The sequence below is a fragment of the Trachypithecus francoisi genome, unplaced genomic scaffold, assembly GCF_009764315.1.
Source record: "Trachypithecus francoisi isolate TF-2019V2 unplaced genomic scaffold, Tfra_2.0 Lachesis_group10, whole genome shotgun sequence".
Taxonomy (NCBI): Eukaryota; Metazoa; Chordata; class Mammalia; order Primates; family Cercopithecidae; genus Trachypithecus; species Trachypithecus francoisi.
The window spans coordinates 86,921,866-86,944,909 of NW_022681455.1; the positions used below are offsets into that span (position 1 = coordinate 86,921,866).

At 49.3% G+C, this 23,044-nt stretch overlaps 1 protein-coding gene and 1 non-coding gene across 9 annotated transcripts in view; one reads left to right on the forward strand and one right to left on the reverse strand.

Moving 5' to 3' along the window:
- The window catches only part of MYLK3 (myosin light chain kinase 3), a 56,655-nt gene extending 39,778 nt beyond the window's left edge, over positions 1-16,877 (reverse strand). For 2 of the 8 annotated variants that reach the window (XM_033218299.1, XM_033218296.1), the window contains exon 1: positions 16,616-16,811. Coding sequence is in view for 3 of the 8 variants with exons in the window: in XM_033218296.1 (XP_033074187.1) it covers positions 16,616-16,669 (54 nt within the window). In the remaining 5 variants the exon portion in view is untranslated. Of the gene's footprint in view, positions 1-903; positions 1,540-10,559; positions 10,714-16,615 lie in introns of those variants that run through there. The other 6 variants (XM_033218295.1, XM_033218294.1, XM_033218301.1 and 3 more) reach the window with 5 other exon arrangements.
- On the forward strand, positions 14,796-14,902 carry LOC117088970. Its single transcript, XR_004439459.1, has one exon. It is a non-coding gene; the product is annotated as a U6 spliceosomal RNA (small nuclear RNA).
- Positions 16,878-23,044: the final 6,167 nt, after the last annotated feature.

Consider the following 23,044-nt stretch of genomic DNA (forward strand, 5'->3'; position numbering starts at 1 on the left):
GGCTGGGGAGAGGGGCAGCTCTGACAGGAGCTGCAGGGCAGGGAGGGGAAGGGGCAGCACGGGAGCTCCAGCCTGGTGCGGGGAGGGGAGGCATGCTCCTGTCCTCGGTAGCTGACACAGAGTCAAGCACAGACCCCTTTGACCCCAGCTCATCTCTTGCCAGAGGCTGGTAAGTCACTTCAGGGGTCTGAAATGGTGGCTCCAGGTTGTCTGAGTGTTGCTAAGTGGCTGACCCTAGCTGTCCCCAAACAGGGTGTTCCCTCTGCAGACCTCACCCCCCATATCCTTCTCCCAGTGGCCAAGCTTCCATTAGCCTGCAGGATTGATTATGCAACCCTTGGGAACAGCCGCTCCCAGGAATGCCACCCTCCACCCACAGGCTCCGGCTCCTGCCTGCTGTCCCCCTGGGTCACTGTCAACACTCGTCTCCCCACAGGCAGCTGCACTCTCCACCCACTCTGGATCTAAGCTCAAGGTTGGGAACAGGAGGTGGCGGGTGGGTTTCTGAGCGGGGCTCCATCAGGAGAGACTGGCCACTTCTGCCTTTCCCACCCCATGTGTGAAGGAGCAGAAGGGCAGTCACCGGGCTGTCAGAGAAGTGTGGTGGTCCTCTCTCCCAAACCACCAGCGTGTCCCCCACGGCTAGGTTCCCTGGAGCTGCCAAGACCCTGTAGTCCTGGCCAGAGCCCCGCTTCTTCCCTTCCCTGGGGAGAATGGCAGGCAGTATCCTGCCTGGAAATCCACTTATGACCCGTTTAAAGTTCCGGCTCTCCTTTTCCCCATCAACAGGTCACACAGGAAGGGGACACCATGCCTCCAGCTCTCCAAACACTGGCTGCCTGGCCAGTCGCCCACCAGCGCCGGGGCCTCCCTTCCAGCTAGGGCAGGGAAGCAGGAACCAACCTCCTCAGGGCTGTCACCTGGGCTGCCTCCCCTCCAGGGGACAAGCCCTTGCATGGGGAAATCCACCACCTTCGATTTCTGGAATGTGGCCCCCACCAAAGCGATGGCCCTGTCCACCGCAGCCACCATCCTGAAGACCGCCTCCAGCCTGGCACTGTGCTGGGCCGCATCCTGCTGCATGGCCCTCACCAGCTCCAGGACCTCGGGCCACCCGGCCTGGGTGTCAACGCGGGGAGCCCCATCAGCCCCGCGCGGGCCCGGTGCCCGGGAGGCCTCCAGCCTGCGCAGGCCCCGCTCCAGGTGGCCCATGTCTCGGCACATGCTCTGCAACTTCTCTGTGACATCTTCTTGGAAGTGAAGGAGCTGGTCCACCTTCTCGTTCAGCATGTTCAGCTTTTTGTCCATGGTGGTTAAGCAGGCCTGGCCCAACCCTGGCAGCCCCCAGTGCCCCAGACTCTCCTTGGAGGTTCCTGACATGCTGGTGCAGGCTTGACCAGGGTAAGAGTGGGAATGACGAGAGGCACAGACCCCTGGTTCTCACTCAGGCAGTGCTGTCTGCAAGGTCCTTGTCCTCCATAGCTGACAGCCTCCCGGCAGCACCAACCCCCACGATGGCCTGGGCTGTGTGAGGAGCGCAGAGACCCGGGTTCTTCCTGTGCCTTGGCTTTGCTTATCTCCCACCCTCCACGGGCCTGTGAGTGACAGGCCGAGGTCGGCCCAGGCCCTTCTCCTTGGGGCCCCTTTGACATCACGGCAGCATTTAACATTCCTCTCTGAGAGGCTGCTGATGGGCAAATATGTTAAGAATCTGCCCAGAGCAGGCAGGGTTCATGCAACTAATAGTTTGGTTCAGAGGAAAGGAAAGGGTCCTTTGGAGAATGGCACCTGCTGGCTGGGCTCCAGGAGGCATCCCAGGGCAGAGAAAGGTCCTTAGAGGCCCAGAGCCCTGAGGCCACACATATCAGAGTCACAGTACAAAGCAAGACAGAGACAGAAAGGAATGTGAGACCACTCAGCAAAGTTGTGACTTCTGCCATGATGAAAATTTTGATGCTTCTGCAAATTTAAAACAAACTTCAGGTGCCCCTACTACACCAGCGTTCAGAACATGTGTTTAGACTGTCTGTGGGATGGCTGGCAGGTCCCTCCCCACCAGGGCCTTCAGTCACTAGTCACTGGTACCTAAAAATAGAACTGAGGGCAATGGTCCTGGCCACCTGCCAAGTGCTGTCCTGAGGGCCCATGTTCTTCACTGGGCCCTGGGGGGGACACTCACCAGAGACACTTGCTCCCCCAATAACAACTATGCAGGTATCAGACACGCAGTTTCCATACTGAAACAGACTTAGCAGGGACCCAGAGCACAACAGGCCTGTGTTTCCTGTGGTTTACAAGTGTTTTTGCCTTAGAAGCCCTTGGTTCAAATAAAACATTTTACAGAAGTATCAGTCAATAAAGCAGACACAAGTAGAGATGCTAAGGTTACCCCCGAGGTGGGGCACAGGGAGCCCCTCAAAGTCCCAAGTACGCCATGGGGCAGTCTGACCTACACCGTTTCCGTCCAGCTCCCCTCGGGCAGAAGGCAAGACCCAGAGAGGGCATTTGCCCAAGGTGGCCCAGGCAGGCACATGGCCTCCTGAGGATGGTCCAGCCATGGGCAGGGCTGCCCCCAATGGAGGGGGCTTTAGTGTCCCCCTCAAGCTTCCCCCTTCTGAATAAAAGCAATTATTATAAAGTCTGACCTGGACATTTGGAATCTAAAAGCACTATTAGGGATGGATGCAGTGGCTCACATCTGCAATCCCAGCACTTTGGCAGGCGGATTGCTTGTGTCCAGGTGTTCGAAACCAGCCTGGGCAACAGGGCAAGACCTGGTCTCTACAAAAAATAAGCCAGGCAGGGTGGCACACACTTGTAGTCCTAGCTACTAAGGAGGCCGAGGCGAGAGGATTGTTTGAGGCTGCAATGAGCTCTGATCCTGCCACTGCACTCCACATGAAAGCACCATTAGAGGTTTTGCTATGTTAAACCATTAACCTATCAATGCAATGAGCTTGCTATGCAAATGCAGCTTGACCACAACCTTCTCTACCTACCCCTCTATCCTGCTAGCTGTCCCTGGGCAGCCCACAGAGAAATCCAAACCCATTCCTGAGAGCACAGCCATGGGTGTCGTTGGTGGAATGACCCAGAACATGCTAGAAAGAGCAGGGTCTGTTATATTCACCGCCGCTGAAAACAAACACACAAATAAAGTCTCCTTGGAAAAGGAAATTTGAGGGGTAACCCCGTGTTCCAGTCCCTCTGGGGATTCACCGTGTGCCTCAGGAGGACCTCATCTGCCACAGAAGACTCCCCCAGTCGACCAGGGCAGCGGGCTCTCCTGACACTTCATGCTTAGCACTTCCCTGCAGATCTGGGCTCCCTGGGCCAACCTTTGGGAAAATGGATGCCTAGAGAAGTCTCTAGAAGTCTAACACACCCAGCCCCTGTGCCTCTCCCCAGTTGGTGTCCATAATCTTTGTGGAATAAAATTCCCACCAGACAACAGAGGCAGACCCTGGCCTCTGGAGAACCAGCATCCAGGCAAGTCCTAGGTTAATAAAGCCAGAAAGGGCCGGGGGCAGTGGCTCATGCCTGTAATTTCAGCACTTTGGAAGGCCAAAGCGAACGGACCATGAGATCAAGAGATTGAGAACATCCTGGCCAATATGGTGAAACCCCGTCTCTACTAGAAATACAAAAATTAGCTGGGCATGGTGGTGTGCACCTATAACCCCAGCTACTTGGGGGGCTGAGGCAGGAGAATTGCTTGAACCAGTGAGGCAGAGGTTGCAGTGAGCCGAGATTGCGCCACTGGCGACAGAGCGAGACTCTTGTCTCAAAAATAAATATATAGGCCAGGTGCAGTGGCTCATGCCTGTAATCCCAGCACTTTGGGAGGCCGAGGCAGGTGGATCATCTGAGGTCAGGATTTCGAGACCAGCCTGGCTAACATGGTGAAACCCCATCTCTCCTAAAAAAATACAAAAAATTAGCCAGGTGTGGTGGTGCATGCCTGTAATCCCAGCTACTCGGGAGGCTGAGGCAGGAGAATCTCTTGAACCTAGGAGACGGAGGTTGTGGTGAGCCGAGATTGCACCATTGCACTCCAGCCTGGGCAACAAGAGTGAAACTCTGTCTCAAAAAATAATAATAATAAAAATAAATAAATAAATAAATAAAGCCAGAAAGATAACTTCAAAGTCTAAATGAATCCAGAGGAAAACACCAAATACCCAGACATGTATCTATACCAAACATGAATTATCTGAGGCCGGGCACGGTGGCTCACGCCTGTAATCCCAGCACTTTGGGAGGCCAAGGCAGGCGAACCACTTGAGGCTGGAGTTTGAGACCAGCCTGGCCAACATGGTGAAACCCCATCTCTACTAAAAATACAAAAATTAGCAGGACATGGTGTCAAGCGCCTGTGATCTCAGCTACTCAGGAGGTTGAAGCATGAGAATCGCTTGAATCTGGGCGGCGGAGGTTGCAGTGAACCAAGATGGTGCCACTGCACTTCAGCCTGGGTGACAGAGCAAGACTCTGTCTCGAAAAAGAAAAAAAAAAAGAATTAAATTACAAAAGGATTTGTCATGTCTTCATTAAGCAACAAGTTTACAGGGTAGCTCACTTGCTAAGAAGGTGGCTATGGCTGGAAGCTCCCTGAGGGCAGACCAATCCTCTTGGGTTTGGCCTGGATTCCCGGAGGCACCAGCCGCCTGGCACATGGCAGGTGTTCAACATGGAGGAATGAGCTAAGGAGGAGGCAGCAGGAGGTTGAGCAGACCGTTCTGAGACTTCTGTGGAAGGAGGAGGCATCAAAGTGAGCACAGGGCAGGAAACCCTGACAATCCAGGAAGGGAGCTCCAGGGAGCTCCGGGGCCCTGTGGGAGAAAGCCTAGAACACACCGTGGGCGGTTCCTGGGGCTTCTTTGGTGGAAAGGAGTAGCCAGAAGGACCAGCTTTAACCTCTTTCGTTCTCACCTTTACGAGATGTGAGTTTGGAGCACATGGATTTCCTGCAGGGATGCTTCTCTCTAACTCTCCCTGATGCATAGGACATAGCAGGGGGCTTGGCCAGTTTTTGTGTGATGGTGCTTGCCCAGAGGATGGGGAGGCATTGACCCCCCAAGCCCAGAGAAGGAAGACCAGAGAAGAGGTAGCTGAACTAGATCAACAGAGCAGCAAATACAATAACCCCTTGTCCTTCCTGAGTAAGGACAGGGCAGTGGATCCTTTCCGGGAAAAAGACAGGCTGACCTCTATTCACCCTAGGTGGGGGCCAGCACACACTAAACCCCAAGACTCTTCCCTGGCCTTCTAGTGACCTAACAGTCTCGGGGATCATGCGGTGAGAGAGATTTCAACACCCTCATTTTATTTTACTTTGTTTTTTTCTAAGATAGGGTCTTGATCTGTTGCCCAGGCTGGAGTGCAGTGGCACAACCACAGCTCACTGCAACCTGGAACTCCTAGGCTCAAGCGATCCTCCAGCCTCAGCCTCTTGCATAACTGGGATTACAGGTGCATGCCCCCGCACCCAGCTAATTTTTAGTTTTTTTTAAATGTCATCACCCAGGTATTAAGCCTAGTACTCATTAGTTAGTCTATACAACAAGCCCGCATGACACAAGTTTACTTATGTAACAAACTTGCACATGTATCCCTGAACTTAAAATAAAAGTTAAAAAAAAAAAAACAACTTTCTTTTATAGATGGGGTCTTTCAATATCTTTCCAGGCTTTATTAACCCAGGAGAGTGGTGGCTCACACCTGTAACCCTATCACTTTGGGAGGCTGAGGCAGGAGGACTGCTTGAGCCCAGGAGTTCAAGACCAGCCTGAGCAACAGAGCAAGACCCCATCTCTACAAAATAACATATATGTGTATATTAGCCAGGCATGGTGGCATGTGCCTGTCATCCCAGTTATCAGGAGGCTGAGGCAGAAGGAACCCTTGAGCCTGGGAGGTTGAGGCAACAGTGAGCAGCAATGGAGACACGTACTCCAACCTGGACAACAGAACAAGACCCTGCCTCAAAAAATAAAATAAAATAAAATAAAATAAAATAAAATAAAATGATATCAAGGCTCTGACTCAAGTTGAAAGACTGACCTCTCATATTTCTCTCCTTCCCCTCCAGAGACTTCATGGTAAAGGAAGAAAATAAATACACACCTGCAATGATGAAGAGAATGGAAGGGGCTGTTGGTGAATGACTGTTATCAATGAATTTCTGGAAAACTAGTGGAGGAGAGGTAACTGGAAAAACAAGAAAGAAAAAACTGCAGCCTCATTGGCCACAAAAGTGAATACAGATAAGCATGGAGCCAGCTTTCCCTGTAGGACCCCAAAGAGGCTTCAGACCCCGAGATCCCCGGTGGGGTAAATGGGGAGCAGGAATGCAAGACTGAAAAGTCCATCCCTCCTCCTGCCCCACACCCCAGCACAGAAGGACCGGGCCAGGCCAGGCCCACCCTCCCTAGAGATCAGAGCCTGCTTCTGGAGAAATGTAATGGTCCACACCATAATAGTTCTAGGGGCTGGCTTTTTGGGGTTTCTCAGTAGCCCCTACCTGCTCATCCTCAACAAAACCACGCAGTTAATAAGCTTCAACCACCCCCAGCTGTCAGCACCTTCTTCAGAAATATGCACAGAAAAAAGGATCACTGAATGTTCAAAGAAAGCCTTCAAGATGAAAAGGGAAGACTAAAGCAAATAAACAGAAACATGACCATAGAAGAAACAGAGAAAATGAGAAACAGAAAGTTTCAAAAAGGCTGTCATTTGGCGGGGTGAGTGGCTCACACCTGTAATCCTAGCACTTTGGGAGGCCGGGGGGGTGGGGCTCAACTGAGCACAAGAATTCGAGACCAACCTGGGCAATATAGAGAGACCCTGTCTCTACAAAGACATTTTTTTAATTAGCTGGGTGTGGTGGCATGCGCCTGTAGACCAGCTCTTTGGGAAGCTAAGGTGGCAGGATTGTTTAAAGCCCAAGAGGCGGAGGTTGCAGCAAACCATGTTCGTGCCACTGCACTCCAACCAGGGTGACAGGGCAAGACCCTGTCTCAAAAAACAAACAGACAAGCCTGTCATTTGTAGCCACAGAAAAGCATGAAAGGCTATTCCATTCTTTAAAAAAGGAGAGGATGCTATGGAGAAAGAACAACTATAGAATAAAAGAGAGGTCTTGGAATTTTAAAATATGAATAGTGAAATTTAAAAATATGAATAATATAATTTAAAAATTCAATATAGGGACGAGAAGATGAAGCTAAGATACTATCCCAGAAAATAAAACTACAAGATGAAGACATGTGCAGGAGAGAAAGCTGTTCGACAATGAGTCCAGCTAGCCTCACATCTAATTAACTAGAGTTTCAGAAAGAGAAATGAAAGAAAGAAAGAATTTATAAAAGAAATACTACAGTCATTATGAAATTTTGGAACACAGGGATAAAGAGAAGATTTTAAAACTCCCCAAAATGTAAAAGAAAAAAACCACATACTTGTGAGAATTTGTCCCCTTCAAAATTAATGTCAAAATTTAATCCCAGTGTGGCAGCATTGAGAGGTAAGGCCTTTAAGAAGCAACTGGATCATGAGGGCCCTACCCTTACGGGTTAATGGATGAATGGGTTATCATGGGAGTGGGACTGGTGGTTTCATAAGAGGAGGAAGAGAGACCTGAGGGAGCACACTCAGCCCCTTCCCCATGGGATACCCTGGGCCACCTCTGGACTCTGCGGAGAGGGCCCACCAGCAAGAAGGTCCTCACCGGATGCAGCCCCTCAACCTTGGACTTCTCAGCCTCCCTAACTAAAGAAATACATTCCTTTTCTTTATAAATTACCCAGTTTCAGGTATTTCTGAAAATAGACTACTATACATACCAAAGAACTAGAATCAGAATGACATGAAACTTCTCATCCTAAAAACAACTGGATGCTGGAAGAGAGGCTGGCTGTCAAAGTCTAGATAGGAAAGCACTTCCCCTTAGAATTTTGAAGACACTGCACCACCATCAGGGGACAAAATGAAGGGTTTTATGATTTGCAAAAATGCAAAAAATTCATGCTTTTTTTTTTTTTTTTTTTTAAGACACGGTCTCACTCTGTCACCCAGGCTGGAGTTCTGTGGTGTGATCTCGGCTCACTGCTGCCTCAGCCTCCTGGGCTCAAGCAGTCCTCCACCTCAGCCTCCCAAGCAGCCAGGACTATAGGCGTGTGCCACCACGCTTGGCTGATTTTTGTGGGTTTTTTTTAGAGATGGGGTTTTGCCATGTTGCCCAGGCTGTTTTTGAACTCCTGGGCTCAAACAATCGACCTGCCTCAGACTACCAAAGTGCTGGGATTACAGGCTTGAGCCACTGCACCTGACCCACGCATGCTTTCTAAGGAAGCTACTTTGAGGATATACTATAGCAAAATGAGGGGGTAAACAGCCTGGCCAACATGGTGAAACCCCATCTCTACTAAAAATACAAAAAAGTTAGCTGGGCATGGTGGTGGGTGCCTGTAATCCCAGCTACTCGGAAGGCTGAGGCAGGAGAATTGCTTGAACTCGGGAGGCGGAGGTTGGAGTGAGCCAAGATCGCACCACTGCACTCCGGCCTGGGTGACAAGAGTGAAACTCCATCTCAAAAAAAAAAAGAGCTCCAAGAAACAATAGCTTCAACGTAGGCCCAAAGTTGAAGCAAGAAAATCAAGAGTGTTCAACAGGAACCCTCCCAGGGGAAAAAGAGTGTACAATAGAATGCAATTAAACACATGCAGTAAAATGTGAAGAGCACGGGGCCTGGAGCCAGACTGCCTGGATTTAACTTCTGCCTCTGCCAGTTATTAGCCACAGCCCTGGGCCAGTTTTCACTTAACCTCTCTGAGTCTATACTTCCTTGTTTGTAACAGGAGAATAATAATAACACACACCCTTATGGAGTGGTCAGGAGGTGCCATGAGAATGCCCGGGAGGCACCTCGCGAGTGCTCAGACATTAGCCATCAGCATGACGATGGCAGACACGGCAAAAGGGGAACAAAAGGAATTAGAGACGCCAGGATAACTGGAGTTCTTTTTTCTTTTTCTTTATCTTTTTTTTTTTTTTTTTGAGACAGAGTCTTGCTGTGTTGCCCAGGCTGGAATACAGTGGCGCGATCTCGGCTCACTGCAACCTCCGCCTCCCGGGTTCAAGCAATTCTCCTGCCTCAGCCTCCCAAGAGTAGCTGGGACTACAGGTGCACACCGCCACACCCAGCTAACTTTTTGTATTTTAGTAGAGATGGGCTTTCACTGTGTTGCCCAGGCTGGTATCGAACTCCCGAGCTCAGGCAATCTGCCCGCCTCAGCCTCCCAAAGTGCTAGGATTACAGGTGTGAGCCACCACGCCTGGCCCAGAGTTCTTACAAGAAAGAATGAGATTAAAATACAATCACTGATTTTGCATTGAAGAATATTTACAGTTGTAGTAAAGTAAACCCTTTATTAAGTAAAAGCAGCGACATCTGTCTTGTGAGGGTGAGGGAGGGAAAGTGGGGAGTGAGAGAGCTAAGTCCTCGTTTATCTTACCAGCAACTCCATAGATCATGCACAAAACAGAGAATGAAGAAATATGGAGGCAAATATCAAAAGAAACAAAGAAACAGCTTCAATGTGTTTGCTTCTGGGGACCAGGATGGGAGATGGGTTATCCAGAACCTAAGGACAGCCTCTAAGGGGACAAACACACGGTGCCCTTTGTACATTTGTGTATTTATTTATAACAGTCGTGTTGCAGTGTGTAGCAGTGAAAGATCTTGTTCTAACAAAATCAAATATGATGACAATTTTCCGAGAGAAGGTAGCCACGTGTAGAGAGGAAAGTTTTCTAATTCACACAAAATGCCGTAGGGGCTCGCGGTGCACCTGGCACTTAGCCTCTCTGAACACAGCTTTCCTCATCTGCACTGGGGGCCCATTAACTGCAATAACCACAGGGCTGTTGGACCTTAACGTAAGCAGTAAGCAAAACGTCTAGCACAGCACCAGGCACGTGGTAAGTCCACGAAAACGGTAGCAATTGGAACGGCCATCCCTAAGACCAACCCCACACCTTCTCCCCGTCTGACCGCAGATGGTCAGCCCAGCAAGGCAGCAGTGTGCTTGCTCGGTCACTTCGTTGTGGGGTGGGGGGCAGGAGGAAGAAGGGGGACAGCTTCCCAGTCCTAAGCCAGCTGACCTCCTCCCAGCCCAGGCCACCTCCCTGCCCGCACCACACCATTACTGACATGCACTGCGGAAGTACACACATCCCCTCCAAGGCGCCAAGCTCACTTAAGAAAGGAAAGCAGGATGAAGAAAAGCTCCAGAAAGCCACGCAGAGTTCAATGCGGACAACTTCAGGGGTAGCTGCCATCCATATCGTCTGTCCACTACACCCTGCATTTGTTGCAGAGGCCCAAGCTGACCATCCCCAAACTGTCCCCCTAAACCAAAGCTTTCTGCTGACTTTCTTGGTGCAAGATAACCCAGGATTGGGGAACAACTGTCACCAGGTCTCCCTTAGTCCCATGACCCAACCAATTGTTCCTCGGGCTCTTACTTCAAAGCACACTTGCCCGGAGCTGCCCTTACCGCAAATATCTGGGTGTAACCCGATGCCTGCTACTGGCCTCTGGTGCTGGGACCACGCAGTGCTGGAGTGGGGCACAGAGTCCCCATCCATCAGCCGCTGTGACTGTGCCAACTCCGTGTTTACCCTGCCTGGAGATGGATGCTGCCCAACCGCCCAGAGCGCTGGGAATGAGGTGGGCTGGCCGGCCAGGCTGATTTCTCTGGAAGAACTCAGGCAGGAGCGATAAGCCTGGCATTTCCGCTTATCTCTGACCCTGTCCCAGGCCCCAGCGGCATCCAGAGGCTTCACTTGGTTATCTGCCTTGCTGGGCTCTATCTGCCTCCCCGGGGGCCTACTTCCTGCATCACTTAGCAAAGTGTCCATCTGTGAAGCAAACACTGTGTGGTCCAAGGAGAGAGGAATGAAGAGAGGGGTCCTCGGGTAGAACTGACCTGAGTTCAAAACCCCGCATCCGGGTGCAGGGGCCCTGGGGATGTGCAGGGACTCCTTGCCTTCAGGGAGCCCTCAGGACAGAGGAGAGGCCAGGTCCGCAGCAGAGAGGTGGCGGCCCTGCAGGTCTTCAGTGGGGCTGCTTGTACCCTGGCCGGGCCTGGTCAGTCACCTCTGGGCTGGGAGAGTCCTGCTATTGGCCCTCCAAATAAAACTACTCAGGAGGCAGCAAAGAGGCACAGAGTCCCCAAAGCCCGGGGCTGCAGTGCAGGAGAAGACAAGGAGACAAGGACACGTGGCTCTGCCAGGGAGGTGCCAGGGTGGGCTCCCTGGCCAGATGTTCCCAGAGCACCTGGGAGAGACCAAGTATACACACACACACTGCCATGCATACACACACACACACACACTCTCTCTCTCTCTCTCTCTCTCTCTCTCTCACTCAACTTTGGGACCACAAATTAACTAGATGGCTGACGGGAAGGAGAGACGGGGCTGCCGGCTTCTATACGCACTCACAGGCCCTGCGCTGAGCGCTTTAGCTGCCTCGCCTGATTTGAGACACACTGCAGCCCCGTGGGGTGGGTCATTGTTTGTTATCTCCGTCTCATAGAGGAGGAGCAACCTGGGGAACTTTAACAGCTGCCCCGGGCCACTCCACCAGAAGGCATGGGGACAGCGTTCTGAACCCATGCTCATCACTCACACCCTCTGCCACTTTCACAGACAGGAGGGATCTCAGACACTGGAAGGGTCATCTCCCTTATTTTGTAGATGGAGATTCTGAGGCCCAGAGATGGAAAGGGGCTTTCTGAAGGTCACACACCACATCAGTAGCAAAGACAGGGCCAGATGGTAAAACCATTGCCCTTGGAATGACCTGGAATGTCCTGGAACTCCCCGGCTCTGTGGGTTGAGAGGTGTGTGCAGGGGTACGGTGTGAGACTGGCCTACGCCCCCAGGCTCGGCTCTGACGGTTGTCTGAGAAGATGGGGAGAGGGCCGAGGGGTGGGGACTCTGAGATATTCAATGTTGGTTGCCTATTCTTTCATAGTAAAATGTCTATGACCTGTCTTATCCTGGCCATGCAGAAAGATGATAAAGCAACAGCCACAGCCCTGCTGGGATGAATCAAGGAGCTGAGCTGGGGAGCAAAACCAAAGTGCAAGTTTGACTCTACAGAAGCGGAGAGGGAACAGCAGCCGCAGGGAAACTCAGCCTGGTGAGGGGGTATCCCCACTGGCTCTCCAGTGCCACTGGGTTTGCTCCCAGATCTCACTGCCTTCTGTGTGCGGCCCTGCACCCCTGGGCGAAGCCTTCTCATTTCCTCTCTTCCTTCTCCACATGCAAGTCAAACTGTTCCCTGCCTACGCAAAGTCAGATGGAATCAGCCCAAAAATGCTAGAGAATAACAAAAAAGCACCCTCTTGAGCTAAATCCAGACCAATGGCCATTCATTCATCCATCCATCCATCCATTCATTCACTGAGTAACAACAAACACTTATTAGGAAATAATAACACTAGTGTTGATTGAGCCAGGCATTGTGCTACATCCTTACATCAATTACTGTACTTGCCCTTCACAACAATTCGAGGAGGAAAAAACTGCTATCCCCATTTCACAGACAAGTAAACTGAGGCACAGGGTGATGAAGGCATGTTCCAAAGTCAGTGTAACATGCTGGATTTAAATGCAGACTCCAGAGTTTGCCTACAACTGAGGGTGGTATCACTGTAGCTTTCTTTTCTTTCCCATTTTTTTTTCCTTTTCTCCACTTTTTTTTTTTTTTTTTTGAGATGGAGTCTTGCTCTGTCGCCCAGGATGGAGTGCAGTGGCACGATCTCAGCTCACTGCAACCTCTGCCTCCTGGGCTCAAACAATTCTCCTGCCTCAGCCTCCCTAGCAGCCAGATGACAGGCAGGCATGCACCATCACACCCGGCTAATTTTTTGTATTTTTAGTAGAGATGGGGTTTCACCATGTTGACCAGGCTGGCCTTGAACCCCTGATCTCAAGTGATCCACCGACCTTGGCCTCCCAAAGTGCTGGGATTACAGGTGTGAGCCACCACACCCAGTCCCTTTTCCACATGCTCTAATCTCACTGAAACTTTCTGCTTTCTGTCTAGAACCCAACTTTTTCTCTGAGGGGCTACATCTTCCAGCTGCCATTTCAGAAAACTCAATTATGCTTGCAGGTTGGAACCAGGCCAACCCACCTCATGCAGGGTTCCACCTGCAAAGTACTTGAGCACCAGTGTTCCCGATCGCTGCTAATCCAAGGGGGAAGGACCACCGCCTCATTTCACTCGTGGAGAGACAGGTCACAGGGAGAGTCAGCGCAAAGCTGGGCCTCAGACCTGGCTCCGCTGCTCTGAGGCCTGTGTTCACTGTGGACGAGAGGGTTTCTGGAAGTCTCCTCAACTCCTACAAACACACATACAGCTTCGAGACCCCGCCTCACCTCCCCTGGCTGACAAGAATCAGAGAAGGGACTGCAAGGTATTGAAGTTAACTCGCTTCTCTCAGCCCGACCGTGGGCAGGCCCTGTGCTCAGCACCTTAGCTGCACTGTCTTATTTAATCCCCTTCACTGTGCCCACTCTTGTGGGCTCCAAGCTCTGCTTGTGCCATGGGAAACCCCAAATGTATGGACAGGAGTGAGGTTAACACATAGGAACAACAGAGAAACTGTGAGGTGCAGGGGACGTGAGTGAGATGGAGTGACTGTGTAACTCACCAGTGCTCCCAGCCCCACCCCACATCCCATCAAAAGAACTTTCTCTTCACCTGTGAACTCTCTCCCCTCAGTCTACCCTTACCCTCTGAGCTGAGCCCAGTCCCAAGATGTCTTGGTATCAAATCCGAAGAACTGGTAGCAGAGGTGGGATCTGAAGGTCCGTAGGAGAGGACTTGGTTGATCTGGGTAGCAAAGTCCCAACACTGGGGTAGGAAAAAGGTGACACAGACACCTAGCAGGGTCTGAGGTCCGGGGAGGGACAAACCCTCAGGCAGCCGCAGGATGTGGGAAAGAAGGGGTGAGGACAGAGGAGGGCTTGGATAAATGTCTGCTCCAAGATATAAGTGGTTGTTGGGGATCAAAAATTGGAACGACACAGCGGCCAGCGAAGGCTTCTGGGGCCCCAGATCTACAGAAACTCAGCCACATGGTGCCAGCGAACTCAGCATGTAAGAGAGGGGCAAAGAAACTGGGGAGGACTTCTTGGAGGAAATGGGACTTAAGCTCAGCCTTGAAGGATAGGCAAGACTTGGAAGGCTAAGAAAAGACAGTTCTAGTGAGGTCACAGAGGGAACAAAGCCCTCTGGTGGAGCCTGGCAGGTGGGAGTGAGGATGCAGGGCACACCCTCCAGCCATGCGACATCAATGGAGGCCCAGCAGGTAGAATAAGACGGTGGACCAGGAAAATTAGGCGGAGACATACAGACCTGAAGCAGCAAGACAGAGGGACCGTGATGCTATGGAACATTTTGGGGTGGGCAGTAACATGATAAAGTCAGTATTTAGGAATGAATGGAAGTGGTTACCTGGGGCGGAGGGATTGGTGCAGAGAGGACACAAAGTGAATTCTGGGATGCTGGAGGTAGGTGTTTTATGTCTTGGGTGGTGTCACAGGAGTGAATGTGTATGTTCAAATTCCATAGCCTAAGCAGGGCACAGTGGCTCATGCCTGTAATCCCAGCACTGTGGGAGGCTGAGGCGGGTGGATCCCCTGAGGTCAGGAGTTCGAGACCAGCCTGGCCAACATGGTGAAACCCCATCTCTACTAAAAAATACAAAAATTACGTGCTCGCTTCAGCAGCACATATACTAAAATTGGAATGATACAGAGAAGATTAGCATGGCCCCTGCGCAAGGATGACACACAAATTCGTGAAGCGTTCCATATTAAAAAAAAAAAAAAAGTGCTCGCTTCGGCAGCGCATATACAAAAATTAGTCGAGCGTGGTAGAGCACGCCTTGTAATCCCAGCTACTCCGGAGGCTGAGGTAGGAGAATCACTTGAACCTGGGGGGTGGGGGTTGCAGTGAACTGAGATCGCGCCACTGCACTCCAGTCTGGGCAACAGAGCGAGACTCCATTTCAAAACAAAACAAAAAGCGAATTCCATAGGCTGTAATGTGTGTGTATTGCACTGCATGTGAGTCATGCCTTAATCAGTTCTGTTAGCATGAAAAAAAAAAAAAACGGGAAGGAGGATAGAAGGGAGTGGTAGGGACCGGGTGCGGTGGTTCACGCCTGTAATCCCAGCACTTTGGGAGGCCGAGGCGGGCAGATCACGAGGTCAGGAGATCGAGACCATCCTGGCGAACACAGTGAAACCCCATCTCTACTAAAAATACAAAAAAATTAGCCAGGCTTGGTGGCGGGTGCCTGTAGTCCCAGCTTCTAGGGAGGCTGAGGCAGGAGAATGGCGTGAACCCAGGAGGCGGAGAGCTTGCAGTGAGCGGAGATCACGCCACTGCACTCTAGCCTGTGCAACAGAGTGAGACTCCGTCTCAAAAAAAAAGAAGGGAGTGGTAGGGACCAGCATCCACATAGAAGCTCAAATCAGCAAGTGTTTACCACTTCTGGGAAGCATGTTGTTGCCAAAACTCAGGGGCGCTAAGTGGAGCAACATCTCAGGGAAGGAGTCTTTGAAAGTTCTTCCAAGGTCTCTCACTCCGCCACCTGGCAGGCCAGCAACAGAGGCCAGACCCCTCCCCACCGCAGGCAAAAATCTCTAAGGATATGCAATGCTCTTCCAGGTTTACTAGATAAAGACTTCACCTCAAGCATATACATAGAATCCCATTTTTGTTGAAAATATACATGTATGTATGCCAGTATGGTTCATTCTACATGAGGGAATTGCAGATAATCTATATTTTCTATATTTCATTTATATTTTTCTAATAAAAAATTAAGTGTGCAGTTTATTACTCAACAATTTTTTTTCTATAATAGTCATCATTCACCTAGAGTCAGGGGAATTATTCTAGACAGATGATATGCCTAAGAGACAGGTTTAACTAACCAAGAACGCGGAGCAATAGACTCCCGCAGGACCCCAGCTAACGGAAAACATTTACTAACGTAATTGGGAGGTCTGAGGTCAATTGCTTAGGCTTAAATGAACAGAAACACGTATATTTAGCAGGCGCAGGAAGACTCCTCAGAAATCACACATGTCACGGGGAAAGAATAATTACCCCCCATGTGCTTTGTTTTTAAATAGATTCCCCACTCACCTTGGGAAGAAATGTTCAGACTCCACGTACAACTCATAAACCACACAGTAGAACTGGGGAGTTTTGTAAAGCAAAGTTGGCAAACATTTGGGAACAATCACTGTAGCATTCTCAGATGATCTGAGCACCTGTATTACTCATCACAGCGACAAGTGGAAAACAATTCTGAAGTCTGAGTTACACATGCAGTTCTCCCAGACCTGTGCAAAACCAAAGCAAGCCCATGCACTTACAACCAAGAGCTGTTCATTTTTCTTGTCGTTTTTGATCAGACTCCAAAAGTGTTTTCTGGGGAGTCTACATGTCCCTAATGCACGGCTGAAAACAGACACACACACACACACACACACAGAGTAGGTTTATCACTGCACTTACATACCACCTTCCATCCATGGGTCCCAAGGGATCTGTCCAAAATCTTGTTTTCATAAGTCTCCAGTGAGATGCGTAAATATTGTTACCTCCATCTTATACACAGATAAACTTAAACCTGGAGGCAGTTAAGTGGCTTGTCAACAGTTATAACCCAAGACAAGATCTGTGCAAGCTGCCCTCTAGTCTCCCTTCCTCTACTGACCGGCCCTCTGAGCGTTCTCGTTGGCTCCAGTTTAAATCATGTCCGCAGACAATTGTTTCCCTGGCAATGGAGGTGGTATTCTATTTCCTGCCCTGAATCTGGCCCGGGGCCCTGACCGCACCGCATTTAGCCACAAGTGCATCAGCCGTGTGTGCGTGAGTGGGGACAGCTTGGCTCCCTGGAAACCTAAGTGGCGTGTGTCAGCTGGCCCAAGCCTGCTCAGAGCCACTCCAGGCCATGCTGCTAATTCCTCCATCATTTGCCCGGAACAACCCACAGTGAAGGCAATGACGTCTCTTGGAGCTGGGCGAACAAATGGGAACATCTCAAAGGCAAACTCATTGCAGTCTGGCCCTTGGGGAGAAATAGCTCTCAGGCATCTGGGACCCGGGTGCCTAGATCAAAACAGCCCTCCCTCTGCTCATTTCCGTGGATAATATAGCAAAGCATGCAGATCACTGGTTACATTCCTGATGGGCAACTGAATCTGCACTTATAATTCCCAGTTGCCATGTTTACTTTTATGTTTATTAATTAAGTGTCCTGGAATGACCACTCAGAATTAGATCCAGAAAATAAGAATTCACTGGGGCATTCACTGGGTAACAAAAATTACTACCTGAAAAGTGTTTCTCTGATGGCTATAGTCACACTAGAAATTGGAAGTGGAGGCTGAGCCTGGTTGCTCACACCTATAATCCCAGCCCTTTGAAAAGCCAAGGTGAAAATACTGCTTGAGGCCAGGAGTTTGAAACCAGCCTGGGTAACATAGTGGCCCCTGTTTCTACAAAAATCAAAGATAAAAAACATTAGCCAGGCCTGGTGGTGGGCACCTATAGTCCCACCTACTTGGGAGGTCATGATAGGAGAATCATTTGAGGCCAGGAGTTGGATTCCAAGCTAGGGCAACATGGCAAGATCCTGTCTCAAAAAAAAAAAAACAGTAATTAGCCAGGTGTTGTGGTGGATGCCTGTAGTCCCAGCTACTTGGAAGGCTGAGGCAGGAGGATCATTTGAGCCCAGGAGTTTGAGGCTGCAGTGCTCTATGATCAAGCCACTGCATTCCAGCCTGGGTGATAGCGTGAGACCCTGTCTCAAAAAAAAAAAAAAAGGAAATTAGAGGTGGAGATTTCTGGGTGAATTTCCTGCCGGGTGGTCAGTAAATACCATGTATTGTCACTTTTAACTAATTTCAACTTCTTTGCCTCTAAAGTGCCCTGTGGACCTTACTGGATAACCAAGCACATCACATGAACTAAAGCTGGGTTTGTCAAGTGGCCCACGTACTCCCAAAAAACCCATGCGTGCTCCTATCAGAGCCAGTGATCACAATACCTCATCTCGGTTGAGCATATACTCATGCCAGGCCTCCTGCCAAGCATTTTAAATTCCTTAGTTTTAAAAAATATTAGGCTGGATGTGGTGGCTCATGCCTGTAATCCCAGCACTTTGGGAGGCCACAGCAGGTGGATCACTTAAGGTCAGGAGTTCGAGACCAGCCTGGCCAACATGGCAAAACCCTGTCTCTACTAAAAATACAAAAATCGGCCAGGTGTGGTGGTACATGCCTGTAATCCTAGCTAGTCAGGAGGCTGAGGCAGGAGAATCGCTTGAACCCGGGAGGTAGAGGAAGCAGTGAGCCAAGATCGTGCCATTGTACTCCAGCCTGGGTGACAGAACGAGACCTGGAAAAACAAACAAACAAACAACAACAATAAAAAACTAGGTATGTATCATTAATATCCTTGTTTTACAGATAAAGAAACTGAGGCCTAGAGAGACCACACAGTCACTGTATTAGTTTCCTATGCCTGCTCTAATTACCATAAACTTAGTGGCTCAAAAGTAATTTATTCCTTCATAGTTTGGGAACTATGCTGACTAATGCGTGCTCCAGGGGCCTCAGAGGAGAGCCCATTCCTTGTATCTTCCAGTTGCTGGCAGCCGCCGGTTTTCGGGGTTTGTGGCTGCATCGTTCCGGTCTCTGCCTCCAGAACCACACCTCCTCCTCTGTGTGTGTCACACCTCCCTGTGCCTCCCTTTCATATTAATACACATGATCGCATCGAGGTCCCCCTGGCTAATCCAGGACAGTATCCCAATCTCAAGATCCTGAACTTAATCACATCTGCAAGGTCCTTTTTTTGATTTGTAAAGTGACATTCACAGGTCCCAGGGATTAACATAGGAACATCTTTTTTTGGGGGGGCCATTATCTAGTCTACCACAGTCACCCATCCAGTTACTAACAGGTGGTGGCTGCAGGTTTCCCTTCTCATGTGCTCAAGAGGGCTCACTGAGCCAGATGGCGTGGCTCACGCCTGTAATCCCAGCACTCTGGGAGGCTGAGGCAGGAGGATCGTTTGAGGCCAGGAGTTCAGGGCCAGTCCGGGCACCATAGGGAGACGCTGTCTCTACACAAAATTTAAAAGTTAGCTGGGTATAGTGGTGCATGCCCAGAGTCCTAGTTACTCTGGAGGCTGAAGCAGGGGGATCTATTGGGCCCACGAGTTTGAGGATATAATGAGCTATGATTGTACCACTGCACTCCAGCCTGGGCAACACAGTGAGACTCTGTTGAAAGAAAAGAAAAGAAAAGAAAAAAGAGAAGAGAAGAGAAGAGAGAAGGGGAAGGGAAGCGGGAGGGAAGGGGGAGGGAAGGGGGAGGGAAGGGGGGGAGGGGAAGGGAAGCGAAGGGAAGGGAAGGGAAGGGAAGGGAAGGGAAGGGAGAAGAGTTGGTTAGTGGTGAACGTGTAGCACAGAGGGTAAAAGCCCAAGCTTTGGCCCCAGAGAGACTGGGTTTGAAGCCCAACTCTCTCAGGAATCTGAAGCACTGTGTGACTTAAGCAAGTGACCCAACTGCTCCGGGCCTCAGTTTCCCCATCAAGGCCTATTGCATGGGATTATTTTGAGGATTAAGTGAGAAAATGAACATGAAGCTCATACAACAGTGCCTGCACATAGTCAGGTGGCCCCTGAGTGGTAGCTGCTCTTGTTAAGAGCAGGATGTAAGCTGGAGTTCTGACCCAGTCTTGCAAAGGGAGACTTGGTGAGTACCAAGTTTCTGCAGATTAAAAAAATGTGAAAATGGGAAGTAAAGTCATTCTGCCACACAGCCAGTGAAAGTCAATGCTAATCTCAGCATAGCAGACCTCTGAAAATCTCTTGGTGTGGAACGGTAGAAAAGACCTGTCAGAGCTGACCAGGTAAAGGATTTGTACTCTTTCAAACATGGAGACCTCAGCCAGGCGCAGTGGCTCATGCCTGTAATCCCAAGCACTTTGGGAGGCTGAGGCAGGAGGATTACTTCAGCCCAGGAGTTCAAGACCAGTCTGGGAGACATAGTGAGAGCCCATTGCTACAAAAAATTAAAAAATAAGTTAGGCAGGCATGGTGGCATGTCACGTGCCTATAGTTCCAACTACTCAGGAGACTGAGGTGACAGGATCACTGGAGCCCAGGAGGTAAAGGCTGCAATGACCTGTGATCACACTACTATACTCCAGCCTGGGCAACAGAGCAAGACCCTGCCTCAAAAAAAAAAAAAAAAAAAAAAAAAGAGAGAGAGAGGAGACTTCTCCCTTTCTCCAGGGAAGGTATGGATCTAGATCCTAAAAATGTGTGTTTTTGTCTACAGATGTTCTCATTGGTTTGTGTTTTTGTTTTTGTTGTTTTTTTGTTGTGGTTGTTGTTGTTTTTGAGACAGGGTCTCACTCTGTCACCCAGGCTGGAGTGCAGTGGCACAATCACAGCTTACTGCAGCCTCAACCTCCCAGGCTCAAGCAATCCTCCCACCTTAGCCTCCTGAGTAGCTAGAACTACAGGTGTGCACCACCGTGCCCAGCTAATATTTTTAGAATTTTTGTAGAGATGGGATCTCGCTTTGTTACCAGGGCTGGACTCAAACTCCTGGGCTCGAAAATCCTCCCACCTCAGCCTCCCAAAATGCTGGCATTACAGGAATGAGCCATTGTGCCAGGCCCATGTCTTCACTGTTTTAAATGGGATTTGACTGGAAATTAACATTGCGATAGTCTCTTTGAGGTTAAACTGATTCCAGTTTCAAGACCTATAACAAAAAGAACAACTGATAAATCAAGAACTTAGAGTGTGGAGAATAAGAAAAATAGGCAGAAAATAGTAGGAAACAAACAGCAGGGGAGAAACAAGGACATTTTAAACTTGGGCACTTGTTATAAATATATTTGACAGAAGAAATGCAAACTGGCTTGTCTCCTTAACTCAGAGCAAAATAAATTTGATTTGATTCTGCTTCATTCACGAACTGGTATAGAATAACACGTTTTATTAAATAAGTTTTAGTATTTTATTTGGCTGATGTTTAAACTGCACTTCTAAGTTTTACCATATTTATGTATGATCTGCTCAACTTGTTTATTTCATCCAATTAGGTTTTTCCATTCAACACTGGGCTTCTTTACAGATATGACCAGGATTTCTCAGTTTCAGTGAGAAACATGCTAAGAGTCAATGAAACGAGAAAGCAACAGATTTTGCCTTTTTAGAAAAACCGTAAACTACTTAAATGTCACCCAGTAGAGGAAAGAATGATAGCTCTACATCTACCGACATGGAAAGTCACCCAAGGCAATGACCGAGTTAAAAAAAAAAAAAAATCACAAAATAATATATACAATTTAATCCCGTCTAAATTGAGAAGACTGATAATCAGACGGATGAACATGGATACGTAAACCCATTAATAATGGTTAGCAAAGATACATACCCAATTATTAACAGCAGCCACTTCCTGGGAAAAAAGCAGAACTGGGGCAGGGAAATAAAGGGAAAAGCCATTTTGTATTTGCATTTTTACAAGAAGCATGTGTTTTTTAGGTTTTTTCTTTCTTTCTTTCTTTTTTTTTTTTAAGACAGTGTCTCACTCTGTTGCCAGACTGGAGTGCAGTGGTGTGATCTCAGCTCACTGCAACCTCCACTTCCCAGCAATTCTCCTGCCTCAGCCTCCCAAATAGCTGGGACCACAAGCGTGCACCACCACGCCCAGCTAATTTTTGTATTTTTAGTAGAGATGGGGTTTCACCATGCTGGCCAGGATGATCTCGATCTCTTGACCTCATGATCCACCTGCCTCAGCCTCCCAAAGTGGGATTACAGGCATTAGCCAAACCGTGCCCAGCCTAAGCATGTTTTTGTATATTACTTACATATCTTTTAAAGCAACACATTATTTACTTCAGTGGAAATAATATGTTAATTTACAGTTCTTTTACTAGAAATACCACCCCTGGGACAACAAATACTAAACGTGCATGTGAGTTTTTCTTTTTCATTTTTTATTAATAAACCAGACATGCTGTTTCTGCCTTGACTCTGCAGATTGATGGACAAGAAGTCCAATAAGGAATAAACTCATACCCTGAGGACAGGGTAAGTGGGTACCACACAGGGATGAGAGTCCCTATACCCTGGAAGCTGAGGGCAGATAGGAGAGGGTTAACAGACAAACAGCAGGCGGCAGGGAAGGGTTGCAGGAGGCTTGTGAGCTGGGAAAGCTCTAGGGTGGATCAACTGTACCCCCCTGCTTCTCTTTCTCCTCCCCCACCTTCCCCCATCCCCAGGCCCTCAGACACACGCCCTACAAGTCCAGGCAGCTGGCATCTACCCTCAGGCAAAAGTAAACAAGTCCTAGACAGCTCTTTAAAGAAATTAAGCATTGGGCAGGGTGGGCTTGGTGGCTCACACCTGTAATCCCAGCACTTTGGGAGGCTGAGACAGGCGGATCACGAGGTCAGGAGATCGAGACCATCCTGGCTAACACGGTGAAACCCCGTCTCTACTAAAACTACAAAAAAAATTTAGCGGGGCATGGTGGCGGGTGCCTGTAGTCCCAGCTACTTGGGAGGCTGAGGCAAGAGAGTGGCGTGAACCTGGAGTGGAGCTTGCAGTGAGCCAAGATCGCGCCACTGCACTCCAGCCTGGGCAACAGAGCGAGACTCCGTCTCAAGAAAAAAAAAAAAAAAGAAAAGAAAAAAGAAATTAAGCAATCCATATCGGAGAATCAAAGGCTTTTAGTCATCAGCTTGGTACACTAAAATCCTCATTCTGGGCAATCAAGTGACCTCATCCTCCTTGATCCCACACCCAGAGCACCCAGTCAGAATTCTCACTGGGGAGAAGCCACCAAGTCACATAGGCCTTCTTTCTAAGATATGACCAGACAACCAAAGATCACCAAGACATTCCCA